The sequence below is a fragment of the Microtus ochrogaster genome, chromosome 5 (genome assembly GCF_000317375.1).
Source record: "Microtus ochrogaster isolate Prairie Vole_2 chromosome 5, MicOch1.0, whole genome shotgun sequence".
In the NCBI taxonomy this organism is placed as follows: domain Eukaryota; kingdom Metazoa; phylum Chordata; class Mammalia; order Rodentia; family Cricetidae; genus Microtus; species Microtus ochrogaster.
In genome coordinates this window covers 17,694,260-17,709,574 of record NC_022012.1, presented here as the reverse complement: position 1 = coordinate 17,709,574, position 15,315 = coordinate 17,694,260, and the positions used below count along the sequence as shown (strand labels likewise).

The window sequence follows — 15,315 nt, the reverse complement described above, 5'->3', positions numbered from 1 at the left end:
CTGCTTCCCTGATAAAATGGCACCTCCTCCACTCACTCCCTCAAGCCAGAGACTCTCCTAGTCACCAATCAGTTGGTCCTCTGCCTCCTTCCTACCAGTTCTGGGGCCCAGAGAAAATCCCGAAAGAAGATAATGAGTTCTTTTGGACTGAACCCTACTTCTACTGCACTATCAGCAGTCTCCCTGAGACCAAGGCCCAGGCAGGCTTCCTCTTTGCTTGTAGAGTTCCACCTCAGATCTGTACTGTGCAGGCCCAGCGAGAGAACGGCAGGTCACTCCTTCAAGTCTCAGGCAGCTGAAAAGACCTGAGAAGTCTAAAGATGTTCATTGTAGCTGCAAACAATCTTGACTACTTATCCACGACATACAGGACTGTGGTTCTCTGTACCATAACATAGAGAGTTCGGCTAGTTAGTCCCACCTTAGAGTTTTCCCCAAGGACACTTAGGATGACTGGGGTGCCCTTCTAGCTCCAGCTGCCTGGTACCTTCTCTGCCATACCTCCACACACCTGTGCACTCTTCTCTTAGTGACTCTGTCTGTGGCACAGCCACGGGAGGTTCAAAGCTGCTTGCTGTCTCAATAACTTCTTTCCATCTGTCTGGAACATTCTCCCTACCTATCTAACTAAAACTTCCCCTTCCATCTCCCGCTCCTTCACCTTTCAAACTTAGCTTGCTCAAAGTAACACCCGAGGAACCCACCAAGAGGATGGCTCTCACGTGTGTTCGTGTCATTCAGCTGTGGTTAAACTCACAGAGACACAAGTCTGCGGGGCCGAGGTCAGGGACAGCATCATGACCAGCAGTGGTGTCTCTTCCAGCCACTCCTCCCAGCCAGCTGAAGGTTGTCCTTTTCTCAGAACTGAAATCTTAGATTCCCCACAAGGTTTGCGTGGAAGGCTTTAGAACCAGAATCTGCTTTTCTTTGCTCCCGAGAGTTACTTTGGGAGGAGACTGTTAATTAAAATGTCCTGGTGCTTGTCCCCCAAGGCCATTAAGTGCTTCCCAGAGCACACGCTCTTGCCTCTCAGATCCAGGCGAACGTGAGCGAGGATGGGAGTTCCACAAAGCACAAAGTCAACGGATTCCACACAGAGCTGTCGCCAGCATGGGGCTGGTATCCATCCGGTTTTATTTATTTATTCAAGAAAACTTTACTGACCCTGCCAGTTAATTACAGTAATGTATTCACGGATGCTTGCAGCGTGATTGTTGATCCCTTCTGTGTGTCTGAAGTATTTCATAAGCCTTTCCTGTCAGAGTGGTGTATTCCTACTCAAGGTCGGTGGGGGTGGGGAGGTGCCAACCACTGTGTCTTTCCTGTGTGTGCTGGGAAGAGTTTTTAGCATCCTATGTGCAATCAGCAAGTTAGGACAGGGAGGGGCCTTGAACTTGAAGAGCTGGAGATTCCCAGCATGCTGCTGTTTTGGTAAGAATCACCATCAGTCATGTTAAAGAGCCTTTAATTCTTAGTCCAGACATTTAGTTAGGAATGTACAATCGTCTTAAAAGAAAGAGGAAAAGTATAACCTAAGCCCCAACTAGAATCAGAGCTGTGTTTGAACTTCATCAACGGGTGGTGAGTTTCCATCAGACTCAGTCTCCACAGCTAATAGCACAATAAAGAATTCTGCATGCACAGATAGAGCAGTTTTGACCCATGCTTAACCTCTTTCCTTACCATGGGCCTGCTCTCCCTGCCCACTGGATGGAGCACTCAAGAAGGAAGCAGGACACTTTTATTTTATACCATCAAACTTTGGCATTTGGGTTTGAGAATATCCATCTAAATAAGGCAGGCCTTCTGTTAGTGAGTACTTGGTAAACGTTAGTGATGGCTAAACTAGAGTATGCAGATATAACTAACTCTCCCGAGTTCAGCTTCTCCCATTAGACAGGTATCTGATTCATAAGCCTATTGAAAAATCCTTTTCTCTATCTGATCCCACTGCCTTCTTAGATTAATTTTTTAAATTGTACAGGAGTTAAACTAATTCCTGAAGATGTCACACAAACATCACATCAAACTACCCAAAATGACGAAGTTGGTCCGTATTAAAGAGCCTTCTTCATTTTTCTACCACAGCTGGCCATGATTAGAGTGTTGGGAAAGAGGTCGGTTAGCCTTGGTGGGTAAGTTACTCAGTCCGGGAATGAATCACAAGCACTAAATAACTGCCCCCAGTTTTCCCTCGTGTATCGCTTTCTTTCAGCAACCTGCTTTCATGAAGGAAAAACCCAGAGTGACCTAGAAAAGGGCTTAACTTCAACCTGAAGGAAGCCACTCAGTTTCCAGCAGGAGAACTCACTCCATCCTCCATGTCTGAAAGTACAATATACATCGTCTGACATGTTTGAAAACTTCAGCACCCCAGATTACCGTTTACGGGTTTCTTGGGTCCTTAGTGACAAGGTTGGCCAGAGAGGTAGAAGTGTTCGGGTCTGTGAATCTCCACCCTGCTCATGACACAATGCAGCTGTGGTCCAGATAAGCAGGAGTGTGGCCTAGGTGCTGAAACAGCGTTTCCCGGGTAACAGACAACAAACCCCACACACATTAAAGTGCGTCACTGCATTAAGTCCTGGACCGAGTCAGGCTGCATACAGTAGGGGCTGTGGGCAGGTCAGGAACAGAGTACAACAGCCAGCAGCGATAGGGCCAGATGCCCTGGTGCCATCAGTCACATGACACTGAGATTAACTGTGCACAGACTCACACACAAGAAGTACTCCGGGGGGAGAGATGCAAATTAACACCTCAAGTGGCAGCAATGTATGTAAGATCAACATATGTGCCTTTGGTATACAAGGAGAGTGCTTTAACAAATTTTCACTACTTTCTATTATCTATTCAAAATGTGGTTTCTTTTAAAAGAAAGCTGATATAGGCCATATAAGTGATACCTAAGTAAAATTATTTAAATGAAACAACCAGAGTTAATTTAGCTAATTTACAGAATACAGCGCAGCACATCAGGACAGAAAAAAAATGCATTTGCTTAAATCTTAAGCCCTTTATTGACTACAATGCAGAACGTTTTACTTTTTGACATTGGTGGGTTTGGTGATTTTTGGTTTTGGGTTTTGACATTTTTACACATTCAGCAGAAAACAAGAACCAATAACTATTAGTAGCATCAGTAAATTAGAGCAAATATAGAAACAATTCTCTTTTGGAATGATGCTTCAACAAGCAGCCAGAAAAATCCCTCTTTCTTGCCCCAGACCTGCAACCCATGACTGTCCACAAGCGACAGTGGACAGCGGTGGTGCAGAACAGCCAAGGCTGTCACTCTGTACGTGTGATGGTGACAAAATGGAGATTGCCTCTGGCTACTGAATGGATTTGCCATCCTAAATTGCTCTGGGTTTCAGAGAAATGACTATTTCCTTATGCATTGCACAATGATTTTTCCAACTATCTCCTCATGCTCAATAAAATGTCATCCGGACACCCTTGGACTTCAGTGCATGACATACCAATGGCCACATCCATCACACACACATAAATAATGAGGAGACTCATGGGATATGCAAAAATGAAAGGAAATAAATTGGATTTTTGGCAATACCCTAGTGAAAAAGAATACATATTTCTTGGCAACTGTCCAGTTTTGGAAACAATGTCCAGCTATGACCCAATGAGGTCTGAGAGCCTCCCCCTGGGTTTGCACTCGTTAGGGCCTGCCCCCAATCGTTTTTCTCTGACATACAATCCAGTCTTTGGAAACATGAAATGCCCCTAGACAATGTATCCTTCTTCAAAAACCATCCCACTCAAAGATCCTGACTCAGTTCTTAAATTAATGCAGGCAGGCATGAGGGCTCTCAGGAAACGTCCTCAGAATGACACGATTGCAATGTGAAAGACACCTGATAGGTCTGCATGCCACCTTATTAAATTAAAAGCACCTGTATATTTATATGATGCATCCAATGGCTTAGATATTAGGATTCTAGAAATAATACATGTCTTATAGCAAAAAATATACATATAATAATCCACCTATAGTTTATATAAATGATGAAATGTTTTGAATATATCTATATATCTATATATATTTACACACATATATACTCTGTGTATTTGTGGAATCGGGCACACAAACACTACAGTCCTTCATTGGCTCTTCCACGTCAGTGTCAAAGACACTAGATTTCAAAGTCTTACGGACTGGAACAAAGGTCATCGCTGGGGACAGAGGACTGGCTTGATGCATCTTCCCTTATGAAGGACCAAGTTTGCTGGGCAGTGGCATCCTGCGATGCATGGCTTATTGCATGGGCCAATCTCATTCCAGTTGTCACAGGTCTTCACACAGCCCGGGCCACAGGTATCATACACAGCACCGTGTTTGCACTGAGTAGCTAAAAAAGAGGAAACAGGGTTGTGGTGAATAAAAGGTTATGCTAGCTCACCCTTCTTGAGACAAGTCTTGTGGGCTCTAGGCAACGTATAGACTCTGCCACAGTCGAAGCGCAGATTTCCATTGCAGTGAGGGGATAGGGAACAGGTAGCCTTCCTATGACCATAGACTTCACAACTGTTGGGTTTTTTTTACAGACCTTACGTGGAGTCTTTTGAATGATATATTTAAAATTACCATAAGCATTGGCATTTGTCCATATTTAACTAATAGTGAACAAGTATTACAAGTGTAGCAAGTATTACAAGTGTAACAAGTATTACAAGTGTAACAAGTATTACAAGTGTTACAAGTGTAACAAGTTCTGTGATGGCCCCCAGAATGCCCACAGCTCTAGTTAGAACCAAGCAAGCAAAGACATGGCTGGTCAAGAGTGATCAATTGTTTCCCACACGTGCTTCCGTATGAGCTGTTTGAAACAGGTTTAGGAATCATTTGAATGTTACCAACAACAGAATATTTTACTCTGAGGCAGGTGAGCTGGTTCCCCTGGGTCAAGGGATTGCTGTACAGACATGAGAGCTTTAGTGAAGGTTCCCAGCACCCCAAAGCTGGCTGTAGGAGCTCATGTAAGTAACCAAAGCACTAGGGAAGAAGACAGACAGATTTTTGGAGCTTTCTCACCAACCTGTGTAGCTGAGATAGCTAGCCACATAGAAAGACACAGCATTGACCTCCTTCCTTCACACACACACACACACACACACACACACACACACACACGAACATCTAGTGTCACACACTAACATTTGACTTCAAATTTGTTTTTTCATTGGTCCCTATTAAACCATGGTGTGTTTACTTAGTATCTAGTCTCTTATGGTTCCATATGACCAAACTAAAAAATTATTAAATATGAACAATTATCCAGCACTTGTCATCTGTCTGATTCAGGTCAGAGGTTGAGTTACTAGTGGCTGTTACTAGTTGTTACACTACACTGAAGCTTTGCTGACTCCCATGCCTGGCTCAGCCTCTTAGCTTTCTGACGTGTCTCCTCAACTGTGACTTCCTACCTAAAAGAGCGTATTCTCTACACTTTTACATGGTCTTCTCTTCCCTTCTTCCTCACACCTACTTTGACCTGAATGCTCTAGTGTAATGTAATGTAAGCTTGCTGAGAAAAGAGCTTTCTGCCTGGCCTGTCACTGTAGCTTGAGAAACTAGCTCATTTAGGGGGATACAGAGCATGTTAGCTGTAAAGGCCATCGATAAATACTTGCTCAACAAATGAAGGAGGCTGGCAAGTGACCATTTATATTTGTCCCTATGAATCCTACCATTCCTCATTTTTTCTGTGCTGTGCTCTGTCCTCTATGGGAGGCCACAACTTCTTTCTGTGCATGGTTACCACCACCTTGAGATGGAAGGGAATAGAGAATGGGGCAGGTGCTTCAACCCCTCACATTGACCTGCAGTTGGTCGCCATAGGCCATCTCTCCTTTCAGAAAGTCTTCATTACAGGACTCTCTCTGTCCCCAGGTTTCAAGAGCTAATTCCTCGCTGGCCTGATTGGGCCAGAGGAGGTAAGAGCTTCTCTGTTATTAGAGCAAGATACTATGCTTCTCTATTTCTTTATAGCATATCCATAACCTCTAAAATACTTTGTCTGTTAAACACACTCCCGTCGATTTGAGTGTGCCTAGATGCAAAATCATACAGGGAATAAGAAAGCCGCTATTCTATCCCTTAGTGTTATACTCCCTGCCATGACCTCTGTCCATGGTGTAACTTAACAATCCAATGGCTAAACTTTTCACAATTTACTTCTGTTCCTTTGGCTGTCCGAAAACACTTAGAGTCATCCACCATGATTCTAATCAAGCATTGAAATCATCAACACCACCGACCCTACCACAATCCAAAGAGTACAAATCCTAAATTCCCTCATCCCCCCCATATACATACACATGTTCTTCCTTTGCCTTCTCTTTCCCCTTCTCTCAGCCCTCTTCTCTCTTCTTCTCTCTCCCCTCCCTTCTTTTTTCTACCTCTGCTTTCTCTTCCTTCTCTCAACTTCACACCCCCTCCAGACTGTTAAAGGAAAAAACTTTTTCTTCATTCTGATGTTAGATAATAGATGAACTGGGGAGTATGGAGACTAGCACTCTCTGCCTATAACACTACTGATTTGTGCATCTGTGACACCTTTTCCACTGAACTTTTCAAAGTTCTTTTTCCGCTGATTATCAGAATACTGCATCCATAGCACATGCTTAATAATTTGGGAACACCCTAGCAGAATATCAGCCCACATGTGGTGTGCATCAGTGTAGTTACATTTCTCTGAAACAATGGTGGTCATAACTGGAAATGACAATTATTGTAGAGCTTGTGGATCACAGTTTAGATCAACTCAATTAGACCCTCTAAAGGTGATGAGGCGGGACCAGGATGTCAGTTATTTAAAATAAACGCTCCCCTGCCCACGCAGACAGACTGGTGATTTTAACAATGCCATCAGGATGGAGATTTGCCTTCCGTCACCACAGAGATGGGCAGTCACTGCTACCAAAGTAGGGGCAAAAAGGGGAGTTTTCCTGTCATCGTCCTTCTCACACTCCACTGGGACACATCCTGGTCCACAGCATGAGCACTGTTGGTGTCTGGCTTGCATGGGTCATGAGCCTTCTTAGCTCCTCCACACACCTACTTCTGGCCTCTCATTGCACCCAGCCCTGTCGACTGTAAGTTTCTTGCCTATCCCCTCCCGTAGCTGCCTGTGCCATCTGACCGCCTGCACATTCGTCTTCTTCTATGTTTGACAGAGCCGTCCCCGTGCTAGCAAACTTACTTTTCTCCTCCTGTTAAATGGCAAAGTTTACGGAAAAAATTACAGTCATTTTTCCCGGTTCTGTAATTCATTAACATTACAGACCCATCTCCCTCACCCTCCACTCTATTGAAGCTGCTCATTCTAGAGTTTTCACCAGGCCTTATATCTCTTGACATCCTCGCAGCTTTCATTGCCCCAAGAGCCCACTCGGTCATTTTGTCTATTAGGATTATGACCTTGTGCCCCTCTGGTCCTCGCCAACCCCTTACAGATGAGATGCATTTATCTCTTGGATGCCTGTGCTTGGTGTTGGCACTAAAGACTAAAATTGCCTGGTACCCTGTTCCCCTGACATTCTCTCGTCCTCTCCCCTTTCCATCTCCAACTCCAGTTTTAGCCCTGTTCTCCAGTTATACAGCTCTATTATCATCAGCTTGAACTCTTCACCTAATCTAATTTCTTATCTTAACTCAAATGTCACCTCCTTCAAATAGCTCCTGAAAACCGCCATGTGCTTCTTCTCACTGTGTCTCACAGCCCTGCAATTGCTCATTTGTTTGAACTGTCCAGCAACAGTGCAGTTCTGGTGTGCATGTGCATGTGCATAGGTGTGTGTGTGTGTGTGTGTGTGTGTGTGTGTGTGCATGAAAGTGTGTCTGTGCATGTGGGTGTGTTTGAGTACGGAACTATGTGAATGTGAGTGAGTGTGTGAGGATTGTGTGTATGCATGTGTATGTGAGTGTATGTGTGTGTTTTGTTTAAACATGAGCTGCACTGTATTCCAAGCTCTGCAGATGTGATTCTAAGAGAAGCTCATAGGATTCCCTTGCAGCTCTTTGGAAACATCAGCTTCTAGTCACATGTCTCATGATTTGTTCTGAGTGTGCAGCGAAACCCGCACAGGTATACATTTCAACCATTCTAGGAGTCACCATGACACACAGCTGAAAGGCATGAACTGCCGATGTCTGGGCTCCTGAGGGCAGAGCCCTTACCCACTATAGCCCAGAGTTCTGCCACAGGACCGAGTACAGGCAAAGACTTCAGTGAGCACCTACTACATTGCTTGTTTATCTATTCCCTCCTTTGATGGTTTCATTCTAATGGTATCTAACTGTTAACTCCATTCCAGCATGGGCTCCCTTTGGCCAATGTTCAAGTTCATTTCCACACTCCTGCTTCCTTGCTACCTTTTAGATCTCATCCACTCGATGCCTCGTCCGCTTCAGCTCTTGCTGGAGTTCTCTTAGTGGGACATTTCACAGAAGAGTTCCTCTTCCTGTGGCCTCCCTTCCTTACAGCTAGGACCTACTCCGTGTCTTCTGGTCTGTATTCCCAATTCTTTTTTCTAGCTCCACCACTTTGTTCCATCAATGCCCCTTATCTTTCCCATATCAAGAACAGAAGTTTTTTTGCAATCTTAGAGTAGAAAGGAGACCGCAGAGAATGAAGTAAAAGGACCAAACAAGATGTATCATAAAATATCATCTTAATTTCAATTCAAATAAACCAACAAACACCTATCAAGTATCCACTACATGTATTCTTTTAAGCTTGGAGAGCAGATGTGATCCGGATTTCATTTCTGACATCAAGTCACAGAGCCAGGGGACAAGGACATAAGCAGATTCGTCATATGATGTAAGATGCGCAGTCTTGGATAGTGACACCAAAAATACTGACTGAACACTGAGAGTCAAGCAGGGATTGAGGGACACTAGAGAAAATAAGGCCACTGTGGTACTAGAAAGTGAGCAGAGGGCTGGAGACATGGTTCAGTGTGTACTTAGCACATGCAAGGCCTTGGGTTTGAAGATCAGCATTGCAAAACAACAATAAGTAGGGACTGGTGAGACCACAAACATTAGAAAGAGGTTCCCACGCAGAGAAGTACAAGAATCAAGACATTAGCATGGACAAGATCAGGAAGCAAGGGGGCAGTGGTTGAATCAGTGTGCATGGGAAGAGGGGATGATCCTTGATTTGGGAGGTGAGTAGGCTGAGGAAGGAGAATGGTGATAGAGAGAGGAAGAGAACTAGCCTGAGGCCAGAGAAGACACAACACCCTGCAAAGAGAAAGCTTTGATGGCTTATAACCTGCAGGATGACACTATCAGGTTTGTCTTCATTTCAGCACTGCGGCCGGAGGATCCTAGAGAGTAGGTGCCCACTGGAGCTCTAGTTTACCCTCTGTGAATCCATTTGTTTTTCAAGCTCATAAAAGACAATTTTAAAATACACATATGATTTGGTTTGTACAAATGCCTTTGCAAGATATCATTTGGTTAAGTATTTTCTTTTTTTTTTTCTTCAAATTAGGAAACTGCCAACTTATCAAGACTTAGTACTCCTGTATCCCCCAGGGACATCCATCAACTACAGAACACAAAAGGGTGTTATCTGCAAATTTACCAATCTGTTCAATAAGCCACTCCCTGTGATGTCTGGGACTAGGCTGCTTCTTGGCTCCACTCTCACCTGGATGCCAAAGGTCACAATACCCAACTACACCTCTTGAATTCACAGGAGACTTCCAGTCAGCCACAGAAAAGTTCGAGCTAGCATCAGAGCAGAGTGGATGTAGGGGAAGAACCAGAGACAGCTGTGAGTTGTGGAGTCAAACAAGGAAGAAAAGAAACCACTCAAACAGTGGTAAGGAATGTAAAGCTGCTCTTCCCAGCACCTCTCCCAGCTGGCAAACCTGCTGGCACATGTACAGTGACAACCATTGTTCGCCATAAGGTAGGTGGCAGATAGCCTGCTAAGGATGACAATGTAAGATCCAAGAGACAATACCCTAACACATTTATGGACTCAGAGGGTCCTAAGAAACAGCCAGCAGGAATCAAGTGACTAATGCTAATAAAGTCCCTGCTGGCACCCTGCCTGGGCAGCACACTAGAGCTGATAGAGCTGAGCCTGTTGTTGGGTCCACAGGTGAGCCAGCCCTGAGGGGTTGAGCTCTCTCTCTCTCTCTCTCTCTCTCTCTCTCTCTCTCTCTCTCTCTCTCTCTCACACACACACACACACACACACACACACACACAGTATGTCCCCTGTAGCAATCCGGAGAGAGCGCACTGCACATTGACTGGGCATAACAGTAGAGTAGGCCCTGGTAATGTGAATGTGCGTGACCCGGATCTGAGGGCTGAGAGCAGGAGAAGTGGCCCTGCCCTTGCTGTAGGCTGCATTGGGTGAGCTAGCTGATGCCATGCTGAAGATCTCCTCCAGGTAGTGATGATGAGGGAAAGCAAGCAAGCTGACCACCACCCTATCTATCACCCAGGCCCAGAACCAGGGCTATGAGTTGGCCCACCCAAACATCCACCAAATCTATGAACTGTTGGAGCATATGAAAGGGACAAACCTACAGCTCCAAAGCAGCAGGATCTCCACGACACAGGAAACAACAGGATATCCAAGAGGCACCACAGTGAGAGTCCATTATGGATGGAGTAGAAGAAACCAGAGCTCTCCAGCCAGACCAATGACTGACTCCAGGCAATGGACACTTGCAAGGACAGACGAATGGACTAAAGGCTAAACTGTGCCTCAACGGCCACACTACAGCTTCCATGACAAGGTTCTTCTTTCAATTTTGGTTTTGCTTTGTTTCTTTGCTTTGCTTGGTTTTGGATTTTTCTTTAAAATTTGGTTTTGTTTGGTGGGCAAATCTGTTAAATTTTCTTTTAAATTTGTTTCTTACAAGGTCACAGGGTGGATGTGGAGAAGACAGGAAGATAGGTGGGATTGGATTGCATGATGTGAAATCCACAAAGAATCAATAAATGTGTGTGTGTGTGTGTGTGTGTGTGTGTGTGTGTGTGTGTGTGTAAAATCAGAGCTGTATTCACCCTCATGCTTTAATTCTCTTGGTCGTCTGTGTTCTTACAATGGTATCACAACTTTGAAACCCAGCTTTCCCATTTTCTTCTTCAATTTCTATAAAATTTTTAACTGTTCTAAGTCTCAATATCTTTATCAATAAAACATGGTGGAGTTCATAGTGTTACCACATCCTTTTCATGGGCATGAGATAAGATAACATACAACCTAAAATTCTAGCACACTCCTCAGCACAAGGAAGGTACTTAGAAAATAACAGAATCTAAAGATAGTTGTTACCAAACACGTAAGCATTCACTGTAGCAGTTCCCAGGCTGGCTTGGAATTCCAGCCTCCTTCTTGGCATAGGTGGAGGCAAGCCAGCAGTAGGGACAGTGTTAAAATCCAGGTGGACTTTTACAATGCCACTTGTTCACTCTGTTTCTTGAGGCATTTGTTTCTTATTTCTTCAGCTCTCAAGTTTTTCACACTAGAAAACACTTTTCTGCCTTAGTAGACTTAAGTGCTATCATGAGTCAGGGAACCTGAAAGCTGAAAACAAGTAAACTGGATTTTCAAAGTCTTCAATGTTCTAGATGGATTTGAATAAAGCTCTATGAGAGATGCATCAAGCCCTGTAAGTCTATCTTTTCAATGTGCCTACTGACAATCTGTGGAAGTCTGTGGATGTGTGCATGCCTTTGTGTGTGTGCATGCATGCCTTTGTGTGCATGCGTGTGCACAGCATTGTCTGCTCTGATGGAGTTACACTTCACACAGATGACTCTGCTAATTTTGAAAGGTAAATGGAACCTTTCAGGTGACAAGCAAGTCTGCCTCTACCTTAGGCTTGAAAGCCTCCTAACAGCAAACACAAGCTAGATTCATTCCTGTTTATAATTCAAGTTATTTCCCAAGGATTGGGATTTGCCCCACCTGTAACCTGAACTTCAAATGCTTCTGTACTACCTGTTCCAGGAAATGGTAACCTTTTATCTCAAAGGCTATTATGATAACCTGCTGTTATGACCAACTTGTTACGACTACCTGACAGCCATGTCTTTATTTCAGAAGGCTACTATGACCAATTTGTTATGTTTATGTTCTGCTACTGTAACCCCACCTATTTGCCCACCAAATTTCCTTTTGGACACCCCCTACTCCTGAACTATAAAACCCCGCATCTCATCTGTGTCTAATGCTGATCTCTTGAACCCTGCCTTTTGGAAAAGATAGCCCATAAACACGAATTAAGGGGGAAAAAAAACTTGGTTTGACTTGTTTGTTTTACTTAATTTGGCCATAAGCTGGATCCGTGGTCTTTCTCCTCAAATCTGTGAAATTAACACTGAAACCATATTCCTTTTCTATTACTAAAATGATTTTAGCTTCAGAGATTCAGTCCCTAAAATAAAAGTGTGTAGGGTTAAGCCCAGCCTTAGGGGGCGTGTTTGCCTCGGGCTAATGTTTACCTATAAATTTGCTGGGCATGCGCCCAGCCGCCCCTTCTGCTTCCTGTTCTCCATGGGAACCGTGGTACTGTAAGTCTATTTCCCCCATTAAAGCTGTATATATTTTTTTACAATCTGTCTGCATTCATTTACGCCACTACAAAAGTGTTGACATGAAAAGTGTAGTCCTCAGAAGCAACATGTGCACTGAAATGAAGCTAAGGACTGCCCTGGGCCAGAAGGAGAGGGTTCTTATACCCTGTATATAATAAGATCCAAACCAAAGCACCACAACAGCTAATACAATGGATAGAACCCTGCCAAGCCCTCTATTACACCAGGATGGATAGGTGCTTGCCTCCATCTCTTTTATTCATTTTCCTGGATGATTTAAGGGAAGGAAAAGTCAAAGGAAGAAGGCCAAGATTACTAATGATGCCTAGATGGCTAAAAATGGCCAAACCTAAACAAGTATCATTCTCATATTTGACCTAGCATAGGAGCCTTAGATTAGAGGTCAGCCACTTGTATCTCTTCTCATTTGCCTCAGCTGTACTATAATGTGAGCTGCTCTTAGTGGGCCAATACATCCCTAAGATAAGGAGCACCGAGAGTGAACATGAAACTCTGATGTAAAAGTTGCTCTTGGATTTTCAAAGTTGAGAGCAAAACCGAAAGCACATCAAAGGCAGAGAAAAGACAGGATCTCTTTCTGAATCAGTATCACCCAGGAGTTGAACCACTAGCATATCCGTCACCCTATTGCAACAAGACTGCCTAACAAAGCATTCAATTAACTCAATGGCTTCAACTAGTACTGCAGGTAAAAGTCACCTGCCTGGGAAGTTCTTAGAGGTATGCAGGCCAACTTAAGTAGGCTCTCTGTACATGGGGCTTCTCGTGTGGCTTTTAACCTCTCAGTGATTCTAATTCTAGCTAGTTTGAGATTTACTGTTTTAAGTTAGCCTGGGGCCTGTACACTGCAAACACACACTCAAGGCAAAACTTGACCATTCTTTGAACCAGACTGCCTCTCCTATGTTCTACTAATGAAGACATTCTGAAGCTAGCAGTGGCATAAAGTGCCTTCTTACTGGAGCTTAGAGCTAAGGTTGTTAGGACTACCTGACATTACAAAAATTCCATGCTTTTTAATTCTTGGCAAATCTGGCCCTTTACACTGAAAAGTTCCCGAGCAGTTGAGCTTAGATGACACATATTCAGTCTTGCCACCTTCAACTCTAATTGCCACTGACTGTCACTGACTCTACATATGTGAACTGGATACTCTTCAGGATGCTCCACACACTTATCACCAATAGTCACATCTTGATAAGGTGAAATACAATAATACCCCCTTCTCCCCATTATCTTAATCCAAGACAACATCCGTTTTATACCACACCTCATTCAATAGTTCTTCCTCAGCCACCTGTGTTCAATATGGGCTCCCTTCACTCTAGTTCTATGAACTAAACTTGGTAAAACAAACTTTCTTAGACACCCCTACTCACTTCCACTTTCCCTAAAATAAAAGCTCGGTTCTGTTCCAAGGTCTGGAAAACTTGTACATTCCAGTCTCCTCCTGACCCCTTCTCATCTTTGCTCCCTTCTCTTTGAACCTCAGATCAGTTCAGAACCAACTCCTTCCCAGTGTGAGAAATCTTGGGTCGGTTGGTTGGTTTGACTGCTTTTGCTGCTTTGTGGATGTTCAGCCTGTTTCTCATGCACGGAACTTGTCTGGACTCCCTCAGTTCTTCAGCTAAAGCACCATCTTTATTAGAACGCTTTCCTGTTTACACTGTCCAAGTAAGTTATCCACCCTTTTTCCATTTGCTCTCTACAGCTCTGCACTGTCTGTCTCTCTCTCCACACTCAACTATCATTTGTAAGTGTTTATTATAAGTTATTGCTTTTGTCTTCTTCTCGCACAAGAGAGCTGCACTTCAATGACGAGAAACTCATCACTTATACTCATCAAAGTGCCCACAGCATCAAGCACAATGCCCAGTGCTTAACCACTTTGCAGCATTTTTGGATGAAGAGAGACATCTATTTACATATATCAAATGAGCTAATTAATGGGGACAGGGAGCTAATAAGCACTGCTGGAGGAATCCGTCTTCTCCAAGGGAATGAGTCACTGTACTGGGGTTTATTCAAAAACCTATAATAACTGGCCATATTTCTCCTGAAGACCTTAGATGACTGTGATGGTCCTGAAGCTCCTTCATTCCACACATGAGCTAAGCTAATTGTGACTGTCCATGTCCTAAGCACATCCAGCTGTTTGCTTGCAGTTGGGAAGATTTTGCAACAGTGGAAATCCTTAAATTGGTAAAATGTGCATGTCACGAAGCATTTGTCTTTAGTGCTGTCTCCTCTGCCCCACGGGAAGCTCCTGTGTTTTATCAAGTTGTGAGCCAGTTGGATCACCAACAGGCTTTCCTTAGGGTCAAGGAGGAATGTGGCTTGTTCACGCCAGCCTCTACTTGCCCCTTTCCATTGTTATCCTGGCCATTGCAGGGACCTCCTGTCAGATGGATCTTCCAGGGCTTTCTTACCTGCACAGCTCTGCTGAGGCTCCCAGTGGACTTTGATGCCCTCTCTCTGGCACGCACGGGTGTATGCCAGAAACGACTCACAATAGCAGTTTTTATGAACTGGACATTCACACATATCTGTCACACAGGACCTACGGGTCACAAGAGAGAGAAAATATCACTTTAATTTGTCAAATTATCAAACACTTGAAATAATAGCTGTAAAAACGGGTTGGGTGGATATGTAAAAATTAGTATAAAAATTCTGTAGGCAATCTTGGTACTTAA

The 15,315-nt window shown here is 43.9% G+C and overlaps 1 protein-coding gene across 2 annotated transcripts in view; it reads right to left on the bottom strand.

Moving 5' to 3' along the window:
* Positions 1 to 3,018: 3,018 nt before the first annotated feature.
* Bmper (BMP binding endothelial regulator) overlaps positions 3,019 to 15,315 on the bottom strand; it is a 261,777-nt gene continuing 249,480 nt past the window's right edge. For both annotated transcript variants that reach the window (XM_026778925.1, XM_026778924.1), the window contains 2 exons: positions 15,049 to 15,179; positions 3,019 to 4,370 (listed from right to left, as the gene is read on the bottom strand). In XM_026778925.1, the coding sequence (XP_026634726.1) occupies positions 4,189 to 4,370; positions 15,049 to 15,179 (313 nt within the window). In that variant the 3' untranslated portion in view covers positions 3,019 to 4,188. The remainder of the gene's footprint in view (positions 4,371 to 15,048; positions 15,180 to 15,315) is intronic.